Source organism: Ranitomeya variabilis, chromosome 1 (assembly GCF_051348905.1).
Source record: "Ranitomeya variabilis isolate aRanVar5 chromosome 1, aRanVar5.hap1, whole genome shotgun sequence".
NCBI lineage: Eukaryota > Metazoa > Chordata > Amphibia > Anura > Dendrobatidae > Ranitomeya > Ranitomeya variabilis.
This window is the reverse complement of record NC_135232.1, coordinates 802,024,762-802,048,116: the sequence shown is the minus strand read 5'-3', so window position 1 is coordinate 802,048,116 and position 23,355 is coordinate 802,024,762. Positions and strand designations below refer to the sequence as shown.

The following is a 23,355-nucleotide window of genomic DNA, read 5'->3' as shown; positions in this document are numbered from 1 at the left end:
GCCAGAATCTGGACACAAACTGGGATCCTCTGTCAGACACGATATTCTCAGGAATGCCATGCAAGCGAACCACATTCTGAAAGAACAAAGGAACCAGATCAGAAGAGGAAGGCAACTTAGGCAAGGGCACCAAATGGACCATCTTGGAAAAGCGATCACACACCACCCAGATGACAGACATACCTTGAGACACCGGAAGATCTGAAATGAAATCCATGGAAATGTGTGTCCAGGGCCTCTTCGGGACGGGCAAGGGCAAAAGCAACCTGCTGGCACGAGAACAGCAAGGCTTAGCCCGAGCACAAATCCCACAGGACTGCACAAAAGAACGCACATCCCGCGACAAGGAAGGCCACCAAAAGGACCTAGCCACCAAATCTCTGGTACCAAAAATCCCAGGATGCCCCGCCAACACTGAGGAATGAACCTCGGAGATAACTCTGCTGGTCCATTTATCAGGAACAAACAGTCTATCAGGTGGGCAAGGGTCAGGTCTACCAGCCTGAAATCTCTGCAACACATGACGCAAATCAGGAGAAATGGCCGACAAGATTACTCCCTCTTTAAGAATACCAGCTGGCTCTGAGACTCCCGGAGAGTCAGGCACAAAACTCCTAGAAAGAGCATCGGCCTTCACATTCTTCGAACCAGGCAGGTACGAGACCACAAAGTCAAAACGGGAGAAAAACAACGACCAACGAGCCTGTCTAGGATTCAGGCGCTTAGCAGACTTGAGATACATCAAATTTTTGTGATCCGTCAAGACCACCACACGATGCTTAGCTCCCTCGAGCCAATGACGCCACTCCTCAAATGCCCACTTCATGGCCAACAACTCCCGATTACCAACATCATAGTTCCGCTCCGCAGGCGAAAATTTCCTAGAAAAAAAAGCACAAGGTCTCATCACAGAGCAACCAGAGCCTTTCTGCGACAAAACAGCCCCTGCACCGATCTCAGAAGCGTCCACTTCAACCTGAAAGGGAAGTGAGACATCAGGCTGGCACAAAAGAGGCACCGAAGTAAACCGGCGCTTCAGCTCCCGGAAAGCCTTCACGGCTGCCGGAGCCCAATTAGCCACATCAGAACCTTTCTTGGTCATATCCGTCAAAGGTTTAACAACGCTAGAGAAATTAGCAATAAAACGACGGTAGAAACTAGCAAAACCCAAGAACTTCTGAAGACTCTTAACAGACGTGGGTTGAGTCCAATCATGAATAGCTCGGACCTTGACTGGGTCCATCTCTACTGTAGAAGGGGAGAAAATGAAACCCAGAAAGGAAACCTTCTGCACTCCAAAGAGACACTTTGAGCCCTTCACAAACAAAGCATTATCACGCAAAACATGAAACACCATCCTGACCTGCTTTACATGAGAATCCCAATCATCAGAAAAAAACAGAATATCATCCAGATAAACAATCATAAATTTATCTAGATACTTCCGGAAGATGTCATGCATAAAAGACTGAAACACTGAAGGAGCATTAGAAAGCCCAAAAGGCATCACCAAGTACTCAAAATGACCTTCGGGCGTATTAAACGCAGTTTTCCATTCATCTCCCTGCTTAATGCGCACAAGGTTGTACGCACCACGAAGATCTATCTTGGTGAACCACTTGGCACCCTTAATCCGAGCAAACAAGTCCGACAATAGTGGCAAAGGATTCTGAAATTTGACCGTGATTTTATTCAGAAGCCGTTAGTCTATACAAGGTCTCAAAGACCCGTCTTTCTTGGCTACAAAAAAGAATCCCGCACCAAGAGGGGAAGAGGATGGTCGAATATGTCCCTTCTCCAATGACTCCTTTATATAAGAACGCATTGCGGCATGCTCAGGTACAGATAAATTAAATAATCGTCCCTTAGGAAATTTACTACCAGGAATCAAATCTATAGCGCAGTCACAGTCCCTATGAGGAGGAAGGGCACTGGACCTGGACTCACTGAATACATCCGGATAGTCCAACAAATACTCCGGAACTTCAGAAGGAGTAGAAGAAGCAATAGACACCGACGGGGAATCGCAATGAATTCCCTGACAACCCCAACTTGACACAGACATTGCCTTCCAATCCAAAACTGGATTATGGGTCTGTAACCATGGCAGACCTAAAACGACCAAATCATGAATTTTATGCAGAACAAGAAAACGAATCACCTCCCGATGTTCAGGAGTCATACACATAGTCACTTGTGTCCAATACTGCGGTTTATTCTCCGCCAATGGCGTAGCATCAATTCCTCTAAGAGGAATAGGATTTTTCAAAGGCTCCAGGACAAAACCACAGCGCTTGGCGAACGACAAGTCCATAAGACTCAGGGCAGCACCTGAATCCACAAATGCCATTACAGGGTAGGAAGACAATGAGCAAATTAGAGTTACAGACAAAATAAACTTAGGATGCAAATTACCAATGGCGACAGGACTAACCATCTTTGTTAGGCGTTTAGAGCATGCTGAGATAACATGTGTAGAATCACCACAGTAAAAACACAACCCATTCTGACGTCTATGATTTTGTCGTTCAGTTCTAGTCTGAATTCTATCACATAGCATTGAGTCAGGTGTCCGCTCAGACAACACTGCCAGAGGATTAGCAGATTTACGCTCCCGCAAACGCCGATCTATCTGAATGGCCAGAGCCATAGAATCACTCAGATTTGTAGGAATGGGAAAACCCACCATCACATTCTTAATGGCTTCAGAAAGGCCATTTCTGAAATTTGCGGCCAGAGCACACTCATTCCATTGAGTAAGCACGGACCATTTCCGAAATTTTTGGCAATACACTTCAGCCTCATCTTGGCCCTGAGAGATAGCCAGCAACGCTTTTTCTGCCTGAATTTCAAGATTGGGCTCCTCATAAAGCAATCCGAGCGCCAGAAAAAACGCATCAATATTTGCCAATGCCGGATCTCCTGGTGCCAATGAAAAAGCCCAATCCTGAGGGTCGCCACGCAAGAAAGAGATAACAATTTTAACTTGCTGAGCTGAGTCTCCAGACGAACGCGGTCTCAAAGATAGAAACAATTTACAATTATTCCTAAAATTCCCAAATTTAAATCGATCACCAGAGAAAAGCTCAGGAATAGGTATCTTAGGCTCTGACATAGGACTACTAATAACAAAATCCTGAATCCAGCAAGCTGATCCACACTAGTAATCAGAGTCTGAACATTCATGTCTGCAGCAGAGCTTCAAGCCACTCAGAGGAAAAAGGGGAAGAAGAAAAAAAAAAACTCAGAACTTCTTTTCTTTTAATCCCGCTACTGCAATGCAATAAATATTCACTTTCGGCCTGGAATACTGTTATGATCCTAGTGGTAGAGGATCTCAGAAGTTCCAGCTAAGTCCGCAAACACAAAAACCAGCTCATAGGAAGGTGGTAACTTGGCTGACCGTATATCTAATCCTAGCACAACAACTAGAAGTAGCCGGGGAACGTACCTACGTTGATTCTAGACGTCTCGCACCAGCCGGAGAACTAACTAACCCTTTCAGAGAAAATAAGACCTCACTTGCCTCAAGAGAAAGTACCCCAAAGTTATAATACAAGCCCCCAACAAATAATAACGGTGAGGTAAGAAGAAAAGTCAAACGTAAGAATGAACGAGATTTAGCAGAGAGAGGCCCACTAATTAATAGCAGAAAATAGGAAGGAGACTTATACGGTCAGCAAAAACCCTACAAAAATATCCACGCTGAAAATCCAAGAACCCCCGCACCGACTAACGGTGTGGGGGGAGAATATCAGCCCCCTAGAGCTTCCAGCAAAAATCAGGAATCACATTATGAACAAGCTGGAACAAAATAGAAGCAAAGCGAATAAACAAAAATAAGAAAGCAGGACTTAGCTTATCTTGCAAAGAACAGGAGACCAGGAGTCAGGAGCAAACAGACATAGACTGACTACATCGATTCCAGGCACTAGGCTGAGTTTCCAGGAAGTCTAAATAGGAACACCCAAGGCCTAACGAACCAGGTGGGTACCAACCTGGAGAAAGATGATCCAAGTGTAATACCGCTAGTGACCACAAGAGGGAGCCAAGAAATATAGTTCACAACAGTTTTCCCTCAACTGAATAAAGCTGAGCTTCAACCTTCTAGCTCTCATTAAGTGCTGTTTTTAAAAAAATTGGTGGTTAGGGCCTACTAACGGTGTCTGCCCCTCCTTGGTGTTTTTCCTCAACTGAATAAAGCTGAGCTTCAACCTTCTGGCTCTCATTAAGTGCTGTTTTTTAAACAATTTGGTGGTTAGGGCCTACTAACGGTGTCTGCCCCTCCCTGGTGTTTTCCCTCAACTGAATAAAGCTGAGCTTCAACCTTCTGGCTTTCGGCCTATAGTATCAGATATTAAACTGCATTTGGCCTTCAACTTTGGTTACGGCCTACTAACGGTGTCTGCCCCTCCCTGGTGTTTTCCCTCAACTGAATAAAGCTGAGCTTCAACCTTCTGGCTTTCGGCCTATAGTATCAGATATTAAACTGCATTTGGCCTTCAACTTTGGTTACGGCCTACTAACGGTGTCTGCCCCTCCCTGGTGTTTTCCCTCAACTGAATAAAGCTGAGCTTCAACCTTCTGGCTTTCGTCCTATAGTATGAGATATTAAACTGCATTTGGCCTTCAACTTTGGTTATGGCCTACTAACGGTGTCTGCCCCTCCCTGGTGTTTTCCCTCAACTGAATAAAGCTGAGCTTCAACCTTCTGGCTCTCATTAAGTGCTGTTTTTAAAAAAATTGGTGGTTAGGGCCTACTAACGGTGTCTGCCCCTCCCTGGTGTTTTTCCTCAACTGAATAAAGCTGAGCTTCAACCTTCTGGCTCTCATTAAGTGCTGTTTTTTTAAAAAATTTGGTGGTTAGGGCCTACTAACGGTGTCTGCCCTGTTATGACCCCAATGGCAGAGGGTCTCAGAAATAAATACTAAGTCTGCAAACACAAAAAAACAGCTCATAGGGCAGTGGTAACTGGGCTGACCGTATATCTAATCCTAGCACCACAAATAGCAGCAGCCGGGGAACGTGCCTACGTTGGTTCTAGACGTCTCGCGCCAGCCGGAGAACTAACTAACCCTAGAAGGGAAAAGATAGACCTTTCTTGCCTCCAGAGAAAAGACCCCAAAAGTTGGATACAAGCCCCCAACAAATAATAACGGTGAGGTAAGAAGAAAAGACAAACGTAAGAATGAACTAGGTATTTAGCAAAGAGAGGCCCACTGACTAATAGCAGAATATAGTAAGATGACTTATACGGTCAGCAAAAACCCTATCAAAATTTCCACGCTGGATATTCAAGAACCCCCGAACCGTCTAACGGCCCTGGGGGAGAATACCAGCCCCCTAGAGCTTCCAGCAAAATCAGGAATCACATTTAGTACAAGCTGGACAAAAAATAAGAGCAATACAAATAACCAAAAAACAAGGAAGCAGGACTTAGCTTAATTTTGCAAGAACCAGGACCAGCAGACAGGAGCAAACAGAAAGGACTGATTACAACGATGCCAGGCACCAGACTGAGAATTCAGGAAGTTCATATAGCAACACCCCTGGACTAACGACCCAGGTGGGTGCCAAACTGAGGAAAGACAATCCCAGAGTCATATCACAAGTGACCACAAGAGGGAGCCAAAAAAGTCTAATTCACAACAGTACCCCTCCTTTAAGGAGGGGTCACTGAACCCTCACCAAGACCACCAGGGCGATCAGGATGAGCAGCGTGAAAGGCACGAACTAAATCGGCCGCATGCACATCAGAGGCAACCACCCAGGAATTATCCTCCTGACCATAGCCCTTCCACTTGACCAGATACTGAAGCCTCCGCCTGGAGAGACGAGAATCCAAGATCTTCTCCACCACGTACTCCAACTCGCCCTCAACCAACACCGGAGCAGGAGACTCAACAGAAGGGACCACAGGTACAACGTACCGCCGCAACAAAGACCTATGGAACACGTTGTGAATGGCAAACGACACCGGAATATCCAAGCGAAAGGACACAGGATTAAGGATTTCCAATATCTTGTAAGGACCGATGAAGCGAGGCTTAAATTTAGGAGAGGAGACCTTCATAGGAACAAATCGAGAAGACAGCCATACCAAATCCCCAACACGAAGTCGGGGACCCACACCGCGGCGGCGGTTGGCAAAACGCTGAGCCTTCTCCTGTGACAACTTTAAGTTGTCCACCACATGATTCCAAATCTGCTGCAACCTATCCACCACAGAATCTACCCCAGGACAGTCAGAAGGCTCCACATGTCCCGAGGAAAAACGAGGATGGAAACCAGAGTTGCAGAAAAATGGCGAAACCAAAGTAGCGGAACTAGCCAGATTATTAAGGGCAAACTCAGCCAACGGCAAGAAGGTCACCCAATCATCCTGATCTGCAGAAACAAAACACCTCAAATAAGCCTCCAGAGTCTGATTAGTTCGCTCCGTTTGTCCATTAGTCTGAGGATGAAAGGCAGACGAAAACGACAAATCAATGCCCATCTTTGCACAAAAGGATCGCCAGAACCTGGAAACAAACTGGGATCCTCTGTCAGACACGATATTCTCAGGAATGCCGTGTAAACGAACCACATTCTGAAAGAACAGAGGAACCAGATCGGAAGAGGAAGGCAGCTTAGGCAAAGATACCAAATGGACCATCTTGGAAAAGCGATCACATACCACCCAGATGACAGACATGCCCTGAGACACCGGAAGATCTGAAATGAAATCCATGGAAATGTGTGTCCAAGGCCTCTTCGGGACAGGCAAGGGCAAGAGCAACCCGCTGGCATGAGAACAGCAAGGCTTAGCTCGAGCACAAGTCCCATAGGACTGCACAAATGACCGCACATCCCGTGACAAGGAAGGCCACCAAAAGGACCTAGCCACCAAATCTCTGGTGCCAAAAATTCCCGGATGCCCTGCCAACACCGAGGAATGAACCTCGGAAATGACTCTGCTGGTCCACTTATCAGGAACAAACAGTCTGTCAGGTGGACAAGAGTCAGGTCTACCAGCCTGAAATCTCTGCAACACACGTCGCAAATCCGGAGAAATGGCTGACAAGATTACTCCCTCTTTAAGAATACCAACTGGTTCAGCGACTTCAGGAGAGTCAGGCACAAAGCTCCTTGAAAGAGCATCAGCCTTCACATTCTTTGAACCTGGTAAATACGAGACCACAAAGTCAAAACGGGAGAAAAACAATGACCAACGGGCCTGTCTAGGATTCAGGCGTTTAGCAGACTCGAGATACGTCAGATTTTTGTGATCAGTCAAGACCACCACACGATGCTTAGCACCCTCGAGCCAATGATGCCACTCCTCAAATGCCCACTTCATGGCCAGCAACTCCCGATTGCCAACATCATAATTCCGCTCAGCAGGCGAAAACTTCCTAGAGAAAAAAGCACATGGTCTCATTACAGAGCAACCAGGGCCTCTCTGCGACAAAACGGCCCCTGCCCCAATCTCAGAAGCATCCACTTCAAACTGAAAGGGAAGTGAGACATCAGGCTGGCACAAAACAGGCGCTGAAGTAAACCGGCGCTTCAACTCTTGGAAAGCTTCCACGGCTGCAGGAGCCCAGTTAGCAACATCAGAACCTTTCTTGGTCATATCCGTCAAAGGTTTAACAACGCTAGAAAAATTAGCGATAAAACGACGGTAGAAGTTAGCAAAACCCAAGAACTTCTGAAGACTCTTAACTGACGTGGGTTGAGTCCAATCATGAATAGCTCGGACCTTGACTGGGTCCGTCTCCACCGCAGAAGGGGAAAAAATAAAACCCAAAAAGGGAACCTTCTGTACTCCAAAGAGACACGTTGAGCCCTTAACAAACAAAGCATTCTCACGCAAAACCTGAAACACCATCCTGACCTGCTCTACATGCGAGTCCCAATCATCAGAAAAAAACAGAATATCATCCAGATAAACAATCATAAATTTATCCAGATACTTCCGGAAAATATCATGCATAAAGGACTGAAACACTGAAGGAGCATTAGAGAGCCCAAAAGGCATCACCAAGTACTCAAAATGACCTTCGGGCGTATTAAATGCAGTTTTCCATTCATCTCCTTGCTTAATGCGCACAAGGTTGTACGCACCACGAAGATCTATTTTGGTGAACCACTTGGCACCTTTAATCCGGGCAAACAAGTCTGACAACAGAGGCAAAGGATACTGAAATTTAACAGTGATTTTATTCAGAAGCCGATAGTCAATACAAGGTCTCAAAGATCCGTCCTTCTTGGCCACAAAAAAGAATCCTGCACCAAGAGGGGAAGAGGATGGACGGATATGCCCCTTCTCCAGAGATTCCTTGATATACGAACGCATTGCGGTATGCTCAGGTACAGACAGATTAAATAGTCTTCCCTTAGGAAATTTACTGCCTGGAATCAAATCTATAGCGCAGTCACAGTCCCTATGAGGAGGCAGAGCACTGGACCTGGACTCGCTGAATACATCCTGAAAATCAGACAAATACTCAGGAACTTCCGAAGGAGTAGAGGAAGCAATAGACACCGGCGGGGAATCACCATGAATTCCCTGACAGCCCCAACTTGACACAGACATTGCCTTCCAATCCAAGACTGGATTATGGGTCTGTAACCATGGCAGACCCAAAACGACCAAATCATGCATTTTATGCAGAACAAGAAAACGAATCACCTCCCGATGTTCAGGAGTCATGCACATGGTTACCTGTGTCCAAAACTGCGGTTTATTTTCCGCCAATGGCGTAGCATCGATACCTCTAAGAGGGATAGGATTTACCAACGGCTCAAGAACAAAACCACAGCGCTTGGCAAATGACAGATCCATAAGACTCAGGGCAGCACCTGAATCCACAAACGCCATAACAGGGTAGGAAGACAATGAGCAAATTAAAGTCACAGACAAAATAAATTTAGGTTGCAAATTACCAATGGCGACAGGACTAACAACCCTTGTTAGGCATTTAGAGCATGCTGATATAACATGTGTAGAATCACCACAGTAAAAACACAATCCATTCTGACGTCTATGATTTTTCCGTTCATTTCTAGTCTGAATTCTACCACATTGCATTAAATCAGGTGTTTGTTCAGACAACACCACAAGAGGATTAGCGGCTTTGCGCTCCCGCAAACGCCGGTCAATTTGAATAGCCAGCGCCATGGAATCATTCAGACTTGTAGGAATGGAGAAACCCACCATCACATTCTTAATGGCTTCAGAAAGGCCATTTCTGAAATTTGCGGCCAGAGCACACTCATTCCACTGAGTAAGCACGGACCATTTCCGAAATTTTTGGCAATACACTTCAGCTTCATCCTGGCCCTGAGAAATAGCCAGCAAGGCTTTTTCTGCCTGAATTTCAAGATTGGGTTCCTCGTAAAGCAATCCGAGCGCCAGAAAAAACGCATCAATATTTGCCAATGCCGGATCTCCTGGCGCTAGCGAGAAGGCCCAATCCTGAGGGTCGCCCCGTAAGAAAGAGATAACAATTTTTACTTGCTGAGCTGAGTCTCCAGATGAACGGGGTCTCAGAGATAGAAACTATTTACAATTATTCCTGAAATTCCTAAACTTAAATCGGTCTCCAGAGAACAGTTCAGGAATAGGTATTTTAGGTTCAGACATAGGACTACTGGTAACAAAATCTTGTATGCCCTGCACACGAGCAGCAAGCTGGTCCACACTTGTAATCAAGGTCTGGACATTCATGTCTGCAGCAAGCTCAAGCCACTCAGAGGTAAAGGGGAGGAAGAAAGAGAAGAAAAAAAAAAAAAACTCAGAATTTCCTTTCTTATTATCCCACTTCTGCAATGCATTAAACATTCAACTTTGGCCTGGCATACTGTTATGACCCCAATGGCAGAGGGTCTCAGAAATAAATACTAAGTCTGCAAACACAAAAAACCAGCTCATAGGGCAGTGGTAACTGGGCTGACCGTATATCTAATCCTAGCACCACAAATAGCAGCAGCCGGGAAACGTGCCTACGTTGGTTCTAGACGTCTCGCGCCAGCCGGAGAACTAACTAACCCTAGAAGGGAAAAGATAGACCTTTCTTGCCTCCAGAGAAAAGACCCCAAAAGTTGGATACAAGCCCCCAACAAATAATAACAGTGAGGTAAGAAGAAAAGACAAACGTAAGAATGAACTAGGTATTTAGCAAAGAGAGGCCCACTGACTAATAGCAGAATATAGTAAGATGACTTATACGGTCAGCAAAAACCCTATCAAAATTTCCACGCTGGATATTCAAGAACCCCCGAACCGTCTAACGGCCCGGGGGGAGAATACCAGCCCCCTAGAGCTTCCAGCAAAATCAGGAATCACATTTAGTACAAGCTGGACAAAAAATAAGAGCAATACAAATAACCAAAAAACAAGGAAGCAGGACTTAGCTTAATTTTGCAAGAACCAGGACCAGCAGACAGGAGCAAACAGAAAGGACTGATTACAACGATGCCAGGCACCAGACTGAGAATTCAGGAAGTTCATATAGCAACACCCCTGGACTAACGACCCAGGTGGGTGCCAAACTGAGGAAAGACAATCCCAGAGTCATATCACAAGTGACCACAAGAGGGAGCCAAAAAAGTCTAATTCACAACACTGCCCCTCCCTGGTGTCTGTCCTCAAGTGAATAAAGCTGAGCTTCAACCTTCTGGCTTTCGGCCTATAGTATCAGATATTAAACTGCATTTGGCCTTCAACTTTGGTTACGGCCTACTAACGGTGTCTGCCCCTCCCTTGTGTTTGTCCTCAACTGAATAAAGCTGAGCTTCAACCTTCTGGCTCTCATTAAGTGCTGGTTTTTAAAAAATTGGTGGTTAGGGCCTACTAACGGTGTCTGCCCCTCCCTGGTGTTTTTCCTCAACTGAATAAAGCTGAGCTTCAACCTTCTGGCTCTCATTAAGTGCTGTTTTTTAAAAAATTGGTGGTTAGGGCCTACTAACGGTGTCTGCCCCTCCCTGGTGTTTTTCCTCAACTGAATAAAGCTGAGCTTCAACCTTCTGGCTCTCATTAAGTGCTGTTTTTTAAAAAATTGGTGGTTAGGGCCTACTAACGGTGTCTGCCCCTCCCTGTTTTTCCTCAACTGAATAAAGCTGAGCTTCAACCTTCTGGCTCTCATTAAGTGCTGTTTTTTAAAAAATTTGGTGGTTAGGGCCTACTAACGGTGTCTGCCCCTCCCTGGGGTTTTTTCCCTCAACTGAATAAAGCTGAGCTTCAACCTTCTGGCTCTCATTAAGTGCTGTTTTTTAAAAAATTGGTGGTTAGGACCTACTAACGGTGTCTGCCCCTCCCTGGTGTTTTTCCTCAACTGAATAAAGCTGAGCTTCAACCTTCTGGCTCTCATTAAGTGCTGTTTTTAAAAAAATTTGGTGGTTAGGGCCTACTAACGGTGTCTGCCCCTCCCTGGTGTCTGTCCTCAAGTGAATAAAGCTGAGCTTCAACCTTCTGGCTTTCGGCCTATAGTATCAGATATTAAACTGCATTTGGCCTTCAACTTTCGTTACGGCCTACTAACGGTGTCTGTGCCTCCCTGGTGTTTGTCCTCAACTGAATAAAGCTGAGCTTCAACCTTCTGGCTCTCATTAAGTGCTGTTTTTTAAAAAATTGGTGGTTAGGGCCTACTAACGGTGTCTGCCGCTCCCTGGTGTTGTCCTCCTCCTGAGTGTTCTCCTCCTCCTTGGTGTTCTCCTCCAGGTTGCCTTGTCTGAGCTTCAACCTTCTGGCTCTCATTAAGTGCTTCTTTAACAAAAAATTGGTGGTTAGGGCCTACTAACGGTGTCTGCCACTCCATGGTGTTGTCCTCCACTGTATAAAGCTGAGCTTCAGTCTTTAGGCTTTTGGCCTATAGTAGCAGATATTAAACTGCATTTGGCCTACTAGTGTGGTTGGGCCCTTAAAACAGTGTCTGCTGCTCCTGGGTTTGCTACTCCACTGAACAAAGCAATGCCGCTGTAACAACTCTGCTGGCATCACGGCATGGCCTCGCATTTCTCACACTATCTTACCCACTGCTCCAGGTCATGATGTGGTTTCTGTTTCTTGCCAGCTCCATGTTCTGTGTCTCTGCTCTCTGCATGCTTCATGGTTCTGTGTATAGAGGGGCGGCGCCTGAACTCTCTGGTTCTTATAGGAATCAGGTGCATCTGTCCAATCTGTTCCTGACCAATTACCAAGAGGCCTCCAGTATATAGTGCAGCTCCACCCAGTGTTCTGGGCCTGTGCAATGTGTTAGCTCAGTTAGTGTCTTGCTTCTGAGTTTGCCTGGCCTTTCTCTGAGTTACTCCCTCTCTGGAGGATTTTCTGTGTTATTTCCTTGGTCTTGTTGTCCGCCCACCAGGAGGCAGTATATCCTGGTCCCAGTGTCTTTGTCCTTGTGTCTTGTTCCATTGCCTTGTCTGCACTTAGTCTTACCTCGGTCTCCTAGTCTTTGGCTTCCTTCCCTGTTGTCTTTCCTTGTATTCTCAGTCTGCTTACACTCCGCACTCTTGCAGCTCTGCCTGCTCTGAACCTTTGTTACTTTACCTCTGCTCCTCACTTCTGCGTTTCTGCTCCTTTCTACTCAGCTTATCTTCTGCTGTTGCAGTTATCCCTTGCTGCAGCTTCTCTCCACATTCTTTGTGGCTCTGCTCAGCTTTGCTGCAGAGACCCCTCCCGCAGCTCCTCTCCGCTCCTTGCGGTTCTACCTGGCTCCGCTCCTTGCGGTTCTACCTGGCTCCGCTCCTTGCGGTTCTACCTGGCTCCGTTCCTTGCGGTTCTACCTGGCTCCGCTCCTTGCGGTTCTACCTGGCTCCGCTCCTTGCGGTTCTACCTGGCTCCGCTCCTTGCGGTTCTACCTGGCTCCGCTCCTTGCGGTTCTACTTTTCCTGCACTTGGCTCCGCCGCCAGCTCTTGGCTCCGCCTCCTGCCTGTCTGCACTTGGCTCCGCCTCCAGCTCTTGGCTCCGCCTCCTGCCTGTCTGCACTTGGCTCCGCCTCCAGCTCTTGGCTCCGCCTCCTGCGGTTTTGCACTTGGCTCCGCCGCCAGCTCTTGGCTCCGCTTCCTGCCTGTCTGCACTTGGCTCCCCCTCCAGCTCTTTGGCTCCGCCTCCTGCCTGTCTGCACTTGGCTCCGCCTCCAGCTCTTGGCTCCGCCTCCTGCGGTTTTGCACTTGGCTCCGCCTCCTGCTCTTGGCTCCGCCTCCTGCATTTCTGTTCTTGGCTCTAGCTCCTGTGCTTTCGCTCTGCATCCGCTCTTGCGGTCTTTATCTACTTATTCCTAGGTCCTCGTGTCTGAACAGGTTCTTACCCGTTCTACATACCTGCCTGCAGACCGGTCCCTACCGGTTCTTCCAGTGTACCAGTCTTGTCCACCAGTCCTGCCAGAGAGCCAGCCGTGCCCGCCTGCCTTTCCAGAGAGCCAGCCGTGCCCACCTGCCTGACAGTGTTCCTGTTGTACCCGTCTGCCTGCCTATGTGCCAGCCGTGCCCGCTTGCTTGTCTATGTTCCGTTCCCCGGTGGGATCAGCAGCCACAACCAGACTCCACCCTGGAGTGGTACCTGGTATTGCACAAGTCTGACCTCACCATCAGAGGCTCCAGCGAACACCTAGGACGCTACTTAGTTACGCCCCTTCCAGGGAGGTTTGGTCTGTGGTCCAGTGGGGCCACTCCCCCGCACGCCCACGCCAACCAGTCTGGGCGCGAGCATGACAGCCGCCTGTTTAGTCCTGTTACCAATTTTGAACTGCATTTAGCCTACTTTATTCTTTGGCCCTATATCTGTGTTTCCTCTTCATCCTGCCCATTGCCCAGCCACTGCTAGATGAGTCTGCTGGTACATTGACCTAGACCACTACATTCCCCTTGCACTCTACACATCCAGAATCTGACCCTGCTGAAAGTAAGGTTCCCCTTCCCGCATGTTATACCACCTTACACAGGGACAAAGAGGAAGGTGCAGATGAAAGTGCAGGTTCCTTCATCAGGTGGGGGGGGCATACTCGTTGGTGACGTCACTGGCACAGGGCCCCTCAGAGTACGCAAAAGTGTCGCTGCTGGTGGGAGGCGCCCCCGCCGTGCAAACACACCGCTGTACTTTGAGGGGCCCTGTGCCAGTGCCAATGCCAACGAGTGGGCCCCCCCTGCTTGCTTAGGATCACAGCACTTGCAAACTTGACATACTTACCTCTCACTGCTCCACTGCCGTGACGTAGTCCACGTTTCCTGGGCCCACTAAAACCTTGAACCAGCCCTACCACCCACAACTTTTGCCAAATGACCCCCAATTTCCAATGCCCAACTATTATTATAAAGTTAATTAAGATTGACAAGCTTCAGAAACAAGAATGGATGTTTTTGGCATTAAAATGGGCACTGTAGGTGTTTTCCTGGCCTCCACTCACTGCCGACTATGCTTCCCCATTGACTTGCATTGGGTTTCGTGTTTCGGTCGATCCCCGACTTTTAGCGATAATCGGCCGACTGCACTCGACTCGACTCTGGACAAAGTCGGGTTTCACAAAACCCGACTCGATCTTAAAAAAATGAAAGTCGCTCAACCCTAAATGGCACTGCTGGACATATTCCAATATAGAAGAGAAGCATGATATGTCTTTCATCTGCTGCACTATGTTTCCTTGGCCAGCAACAGCATCTATGGACTTCTACATTGGCCTTCTCTTGGTATCCTCCATGCTGAGAAATAGAGCCGAATACTTCTCCATCACAGGTGCAGTTCTAATAAAACAACAACTTACTAACCAACCAAATATCTGTGAGGTGGCTGCCCATTATTCACCCCAGATTACCCAGCCACTACTGAAGGGCCCGTCTTGCACCCAGGATAAAAAAAAAACATGGAAAAAAGATTTATATAATGCATGAAGTTTTAGTCAATATTTTGGCATTAGTCAATGCACAAGCTTGGTTACCACTATTAGATATTTCACTTTTCTTGCAACTAACACTGAATTAAATAAATTAAATTAAACCAAAGGATTATTTTTTACATCTCCCTGGTAACAATAAATTACATTTACTGATGGGCATGCTTATTAATGATTTTGTCATATTTATAGGATTAATGCTTTGGAAAGGGAAATTTCCAATTTTAAAGAGAAAATGAGAAACTATGACTCAATTTGGGCAAACAATACTGATTGCACTAAGAATGTATGTGAGGCCCGAAAAGTGGACGAAGCTGAGGTATGTTGCAATGAATTATTCTAATATTCCATTACTAATATTGAAACTTTTGACTTGAAATTAAGCTATGTTTAATAATGAAAAATGACACAGAGAAAAACTATTGAACAAGGATATTTAAGCCCTTTACCCCCAAGGGTGGTTTGCACGTTAATGACCGGGCCAATTTTTACAACTCTGACCACTGTCCCTTTATGAGGTTATAACTCTGGAACGCTTCAACGTATCCTGGTGATTCTGACAGTGTTTTCTTATGACATATTGTACTTCATGATAGTGGTAACTTTTCTTTGATATTACTTGCATTTATTTGTGAAAAAAAATGGGAATTTGGTGAAAAATTTAGAAAATTTCGCAATTTTCCAACTTTGAATTTTCATGCCCTTAAATCACAGAGATATGTTACACAAAATACTTAATAAGTAACATTTCCCACATGTCTACTTTACACCAGCACAATTTTGGAACCAACTTTTTTTTCGTTAGGGAGTTATAGGGGTTAAAAGTTGACCAGCGATTTCTCATTTTTACAACACCATTTTTTTTTTACACCATTCTGAGGCTATGTGCACACTTTGCGGATTCCACTGTGGAATTTTCCGCAGCGGAATTCCAAAATCCGCAGTGAAAACCCGTTGCGGTTTTTACTGCGGATTTATCGCGTTTTTTACTGCGGTTTCTTCTGTGGATTTTCATCTGCAGTTTCCTATTGGAGCAGGTGAAAATCTGCAGAAAAGAAGTGACATGCTGCGGAATGTAATCCGCTGCGTTTCCGCGCATTTTTTTCCGCAGCATGTGCACAGCGTTTTTTTTCCCATAGGTTTACATTGTACTGTAAACTCATGGGAAACTCCTGCGGATCCGCAGCGGTCAAATCTGCTGCGGATCCGCAGTGGAATCCGCAAAGTGTGCACATAGCCTAAAAACTGCACCCCTCAAGGTGCTCTAAACCACATTTAAGAAGTTTAATAACCTTTCAGGTGCTTCACAGGAATTTTTGGAATGTTTAAAAAAATGAACATTTAACTTTTTTTTCACAAAAAAATTACTTCAGATCCAATTTGTTTTATTTTACCATGGGTAATAGGACAAATTGTACAACTTTTGGCATCCAATTTCTCCTGAGTACGCTGATACCCCATATGTGGGGGTAAACCATTGTTTGGGTGCATGGCAGAGCTCGGAAGCGAAGGAGCACCGTTTGACTTTTTCAACGCAGAATTGGCTGGAATTGAAATCAGACACCATGTCATGTTTGGAGAGCCCCTGATGTGCCTAAACATTGAAACCCCCCACAAGTTGCACCATTTTGGAAACTAGCCCAACTAAGGAACTTATCTAGATGTGGAGTGTGCACTTTGAAACTCCAATTGTTTCACTAAAGTTTATAATATAGAGCCATGAAATTAAAAAATAATTATTTTTTCCACAAAAATGATTCCCCCCCATTTTTTATTTTCCCAAGGGTGAGTACGCTGATACCCCATATGTGGGGGGGAACCACTGTTTGGGTGCATGGCAAAGCTCGGAAGGAGCGCCATTTTGGAATGCAGACATTAATGGAATAATCTGCCGGCGTCACGTTGCGTTTGCAGAGCCCCTGAGGTACCTAAGCAGTAGAAACCCCCCACAAGTGACCTCATATTGGAAACTAGACCCCCAATGGAACTTATCTAGATGTGTTGTGAGAACTTTGAGCCCCCAAGTGTTTCACTAAAGTTTATAATGCAGAGCCGTGAAGATAAAAAATCTTTTTTTTTCCACAAAAATTATTTTTTAGCCCCCAGTTTTGTATTTTCAGGGTAACAGGAGAAATTGGACCCCAAAAGTTGTTGTTCAATTTGTCCTGAGTACGCTGATACCCTATATGTGGGAGAAAACTACTGTTTGGGCACACGTCGGGGCTCGGAAGGGAAGAAGGGGCGCTTTGGAATGCAGACTTTGATGGAATGGTCTGCGGGCGTCACGTTGCATTTGCAGAGCCCCTAATGTGCCTAAACAGTAGAAACCCCCCACAAGTGACCCCATTTTGGAAACTAGACCACCCAAGGAACTTATCTAGATGTGTTGAGAGAACTTTGAACCCCCAAGTGTTTCACTAAATTTTATTACAACGCAAGCAGTGAAAATAAAAAATCATTTTTTTCACACAAAAATGATTTTTTTTTGCCCCCCAATTTTTTTCCCCAAGGGTAACAGGAGAAATTGGACCCCTAAAGTTGTTGTCCAATTTTTCCTGAGTACGCCGATACCCCATATGTAGGGGTAAACCACTGTCTGGGCGCACATTGGGGTTCGGAAGGGAAGAAGTGGTGTTTTGGAATGCAGACTTTGATGGAATGGTCTGCGGGAGTCATGTTGCATTTGCAGAGCCCCTGGGGTACCTAAACAGTAGAAACCCCCCACAAGAGACCGCATATTGGAAACTAGACCCCCCAAGGAACTTATCTAGATGTGTTGTGTGAACTTTAAACCCCCAAGTGTTTCACTAAAGTTTATAACGCAGAGCCGTAAAAATAAAAAATCATTTTTTTCCCACAAAAATGATTTTTTAACCCCAAAATTTTTATTTTTCCACGGGTAACAGGAGAAATTGGACCACAAAAGTTGTTATCCAATTTGTCCCGAGTATGCTGATACCCCATATGTGGGGGTAAACCACTGTTTGGGCGTATGTCTGGGCTCAGAAGGGAAGAAGTGGCGTTTTGGAATGAAGACTTTGATGGAATGGTCTGCGGGTGTCACTTTGCTTTTGCATAGCCCTTGATGTGCCTAATCAGTGGAAAAACCCCAATTCTAACTCCAACCCTAACCCCCTCACCCTCTAACCCTAATCCCAGCCCTATCCACACTCCTAACTTCAACACACACCTAACCCCAACACACCCCTAACCCTAATCCCAACCATAACCCTAACCACACCCCTAACCCGAGTACACCCCTAATCCCAACCCCAACACAGCCCTAACCCCAACACACCCCTAACCCTAATCACAACCATAACCCTAACCACACCCCTAACCCTGACACACACCTAACCCAACCGTAAACATAATCCAAACCCTAACCCCAAGTCTAGCCCCAACCCTAACCCTAACTTTAGCCCCAACCCTAACCCTAACTTTAGCACCAACCGTAACCCTAACTTTAGCCGCAACCCTAACCCTAACTTTAGCCCTAACCCTAACTTTAGCCCTAACCCTAATGGGAAAATGGAAATAAATACTTTATTTTATTATTTTTCCTTAACTAAGGGGGTGATAAACGAGGGTTTGATTTACTATTTATAGTGGGTTTTTATGTTTGGCAGCTATCACACACTAAAAGACGCTTTTTATTGCAAAAAATAGTTTTTGCGTCGCCACATTTTGAGAGCTATAATTTTTCCATATTTTGGTCCACAGAGTCATGTGAGGTCTTGTTTTTTGCGGGAGGAGTTGACATTTTTATTCGTTCCATTTTCGGGCACATAACATTTTTTGATCTTTTTTTAATCTGATTTTTGTTAGGCAGAATGAACAAAAACCAGCAATTCATGAATTTCTTTTTTTTTTTTTGGGGGGGGGGGCATTTATACCGTTCCGCATTTGGTAAAATTGATAAAGCAGTTTTATTGCAGTTAGTACAATTACAGTGATGCCTCATTTTTTATTTTTTTATGTTTTGGCGCTTTTATACAGTAGAAACTACCGAATTTTATATAAAAAATAATAATTATTTGTGCATTGCTTTATTCTGGTATCTATAACTTTTTTTTTTTTGCTGATGACGCTGTATGGCGGCTTGTTTTTGTGGGACAAGATGGTGTTTTCAGCGGTACCATGTTTGTTTATAGCCGTCTTTTTGATCGCGTGTTATTCCACTTTTTGTTTGGCGGTATGATGATAAAGCATTGTTTTTTGCCTCGTTTTTTTTTTACAGTGTTCACTGAAGGGGTTAACTAGTGGGACGGTTTTATAGGTCGGGTTGTTACGGATGCGGCAATACTAAATATGTGTACTTTTGTTGTTTTATTTATTTACATAAAGAAATGTATTTATTGGAACAATATTTATTTTAATTTTTTTCTTTATTTAGGAATTTAAAAAAATATATTTTTACAGAGTGTAATTTTTTTAAAACTTTTTTACATTATCCCAGGGTGGGACATAACTATATATCGCTGATCTGACACTTAGCACAGCATTGTGTCAGATCAGCGATCTGACAGGTAGTGCAGGAGGCTTGCTCCTCAGGCGCTTGCAAGCCACCTCCCTGCAGGACCCGGAAGGACCCCCGCAGCCATCTTGGATCTAGGGCCTGCAGGGAGGATAACAGAGGAGACCCTCGGAACAACGCGATCACATCGTGTTGTTCTGAGGGTCTCAGGGAAGCACGCTGGGAGCCCCCTCCCTGCGCGATGCTTCCCTATGCCACCGGAACACTGCTATCATGTTTGATCGCAGTGTTCCGGGGATTAATGATGTGCCGGGAGTGGTCAGTGACTCCTCCTGGCACATAGTGCCAGATGTCAGCTGTGATAATCAGCAGATACCCAGCCGTGATCGCGTATGACGTACTATCCTGTCCATGGGAATTAAGTCCCAGGTCACATGGATGGGATAGTACATCCGATGGCAGAAAGAGGTTAATAACTTAAAAAGCTTTTGTTGGTGATGACAGCTTGCAGACGCCTCCTGTATGGAGAAACTAGTTGCTTGCATTGCTCAGGTGTGATTTTGGCCCATTTTTCACACAAACACTCTTCAAATCCTGGGCTCCTTCTATGAAGTCTGAAATTTACTTCCATAAATGTTCTATTGGATTCAAGTCAGTTGATTAGCTTGTCCATTCTAGCATTTTTATTTTCTTTCTCTGAAACCAATTGAGAGCTTCCTTGGCTGTGTGTTTGGGATCATTGTCTTGCTGAAATGTCCACCCTCATTTCATCATCATCATTCTGACAGATGGCAGCAGATTTTTATCAAGAATGTCTCAGTACATTTGTCCATTCATCCTTCCTTCAGTTATATGAAGTTTGCCAGTGCCATATGCTGAAAAACAGCCCCACACCATGGTGTTTCCATCTCCAAGATACGCTGTTGGTATGGTGTTTATGGGGTGATATGCAGTGCCTTTTGGCCTCCAAACATGGTGTGTATTAGGGCATCCAAAGCGTTCAATTTTGTTTCATCTGACTAGACCATATTCTCCCAGTATTTCACAAGCTTGTCTAAATGTTGTTGAGCAAATTTTAAACGCACTTGAACATGCTTATAATTTTCTTTGAAACAATTGCACCTGCTAATTCCAGATCTTTCTGTAGCTCTCTACTGGTGGTTTTTGGACAACTCTTTTGATAATTATTTTCACTCCTCTGTCTGAAATGTTGCGGGGAGCACCTGGTCATGGCCGATTTACAGTGAAATTATGTTCTTTCCACTTCCAGATTGTGGCTCCAATTGTGTTCTCTGGAACCTTCAGTAGCTTAGAAGTTCTCATGTAACCAATGCCATCAGTATGGTTTGCAACAATAAGGTTGCAAAGTTCTTGAGACAGCTCACTACCCATCACAATTTTCTTGTGTTGCACCTTGCAATGAGACTCCTTTTATTTTCCACAAAGTGGCAGGATTGCTTTCAAATTATTGATAGAGCTAGTGTCATAATTTTCCATGGCTTTTTGCACCTCTCTTTTTTCATGTATTCGATACTTTTTCTCTGTCATTTCTCATTATGGACATCTATGGTTTACTTTTTTTTTGCCTGTGTGGATAGCATAAGTTGCTACCAACTTTTGGTTAGAATTTCATGTCGATAGCACCTTTAGAAATATATTTACTTAGAAAATTGGTGACGTGTTAAGTACTTATTTTACCCACTGTATGTATACTATAAATGTTTTACCCACTGTATGTATACTATAAATGTGCTAAGGGTGTTAGGGGTCGAGTTCCCGCCTCTGCACAGGGGGAATCTCGGGCCATCTCCGCTGCAGTCTCCCATTCTTCTCCTGCCGCAGTGGAGCCTGCTCAGCGGAGACGTCGGTCCCAGCATCTCGCTCAGTCTGACTCTGTGCAGAGCCAGTGCTGGGCAGCAGCGAGCAGATGCTTTTGGGACTAAGTCCTACTTTTTCCCTTCTGAGCATGCCCAGGGTAAGATTTCTCATTGAAGATCGAGGGTCACATGCTCAGATACTGCAGCAGAACCCATTGGTCCTCCAGGAAGGTCCTGAAGTTGCTCAGGCTCTGTGGCAGCCTCTCATTGGTCCTTCTGGGAAGGCCCTGTACTTGCTGCAGCTATAAAAGGTTCGCATGCGCTAGTATCAATCCAAGTATGTGCTTTGCGCCAGTGTGGTTATGTGTGAGTGTATTTCGGTGAGGAGATTGTATGAATGTATACAGGGACCCGGCTGAAATAAGCCCCTAGAATACCGGCTCCTCCAGTGAGGAGATTGCGTGTATGCATAACCACTGACTGCTATCAGTTCGGCAGTAAGCTTGTGCTCCTGTGAGGCTAACAGGGCGCAGTGCTTTCCTTTCACGGCTACTCTGTGAAGTAACAGAGCTAGTCTATACCACCAAACAGTGCCACCATTAGCTAGCAGCAGGTTCCTCCTGCACGGTGGACCCCGGGCGGCGAACGCACCAATTATAATAAACGTCTATAATTACCCGGTGCGTTCCGCTAGCCCTAACAAAAGCGGTCCTCTAGTTACATGATATTGACTTTCCTCAGGATAGCATCAGATCGGTGGAGGTCTAACACCGGAAACCCCCAACAATTAGCTATTCGCCAGATGTAAACATTGAACATACGAAAATGGAAGGTCCCGGCACTCACGTGCTATTTAAACCCTTAACGACCAGAGGTATTTTTGTTTTTGCATTTTCATTTTTTGCTCCCCTTATTCCCAGAGTTGTAACTTTTTAAATTTTGGTCAAAATGGCCATGTGAGGGCTTTTTTGTTGCGCGACCAGTTGTACTTTTGAACGACATCATTGGTTTTAACATATCGTGTACTGGAAAAAGGGAAAAAATTCTAAGTGCAGTGAAATTGCTAAAAAAGTGCAATCCCACAGTTTTTTTTTTTTACCATGTTCACTAAGTGCTAAAACTGACCTGCCATTATGATTCTCCAGGTTATTACGAGTTCATAGACACCAAACATGTATAGGTTCTTTTTTATTTAAATGGTGAAAAAAAAATTCCAAAGTTTGCTACAAAACAAAAAATTACACCATTTTCCGGTACCCGTAGCATCTCCATTTTTCGTGATCTCAGGTTGAGTAAGGGCTTACTTTTTGCGTGCCGAGCTGACGTTTTTAATGATACAATTTTGGTAGAGATACAACCTTTGGATCGCCCGTTATTGCATTTTAATTCAATGTTGTGGAGACCAAAAAAACATATTTTGGATGTGGTTCGTGGACCCACTGTGCCGGGCTTATCTGGTGTTCAATGGGGCACCTGATGATGGAGTCAGGCTTGAGCTTCAGGTAGCCACCAGGTACCACTCGTAGGCAGTCCCCGGTACTGCAGCTGCTGACCTCGTGGGTCAGGTACACAGACACAGATACGAACTTGAGCTCCATTCAGACTACTAGGTTCTGGATCCTCTGCAGAACGGTTACTGACACAGAGTCTCAGACAGGACTGATTCCGGATATACGGAATACTTGGATAGGCACCCATTCTGACACATGGGTCTTGGATACTAATACTGGCTGCACACGGACTAGGGACTTTGGGTTCAGGACTGGCCACACAAGGACTAGGGACTTCGGTTCAGGAATTGCTGCACAAAGATCAGTGACTTTGGGTTCAGGACTGGCCATAAAAGGAACAGGGACTTTGGGTTGAGGACACTGGCCACACCAGGATGAGTGAACATCACAGCGCATTAGTAGTCTCTCTGTAGTAAGCTCGATTTTGCTCCCATATCTCTGTAGTAAGCTCGGTTCTGCTCCCTTTTGTCTGTAGTAAGCTCGGTTCTGCTCCCTTATCTCTGTAGTAAGCTCGGTTCTTCCCCTTATCTCTGTAGTAAGCTCAGTTCTGCTCCCATATCTGTCTAGTAAGCTCTGTTCTGCTCCCAAATCTCTGTAGTAAGCTCAGTTCTGCTCCCATATCTCTGTAGTAAGCTTGGTTCTGCTCCCATATCTCTGTAGTAAGCTCGGTTCTGCTCC

At 45.3% G+C, this 23,355-nt stretch overlaps 1 protein-coding gene across 1 annotated transcript in view; it reads left to right on the top strand.

Annotated features, from left to right (window-relative positions):
- Positions 1-23,355, top strand: part of LOC143768793 (uncharacterized) — a 204,137-nt gene that overhangs the window by 44,787 nt on the left and 135,995 nt on the right. Inside the window, exon 5 of the mRNA XM_077257453.1 lies at positions 15,065-15,191. Within this exon, the coding sequence (XP_077113568.1) occupies positions 15,065-15,191 (127 nt within the window). The remainder of the gene's footprint in view (positions 1-15,064; positions 15,192-23,355) is intronic.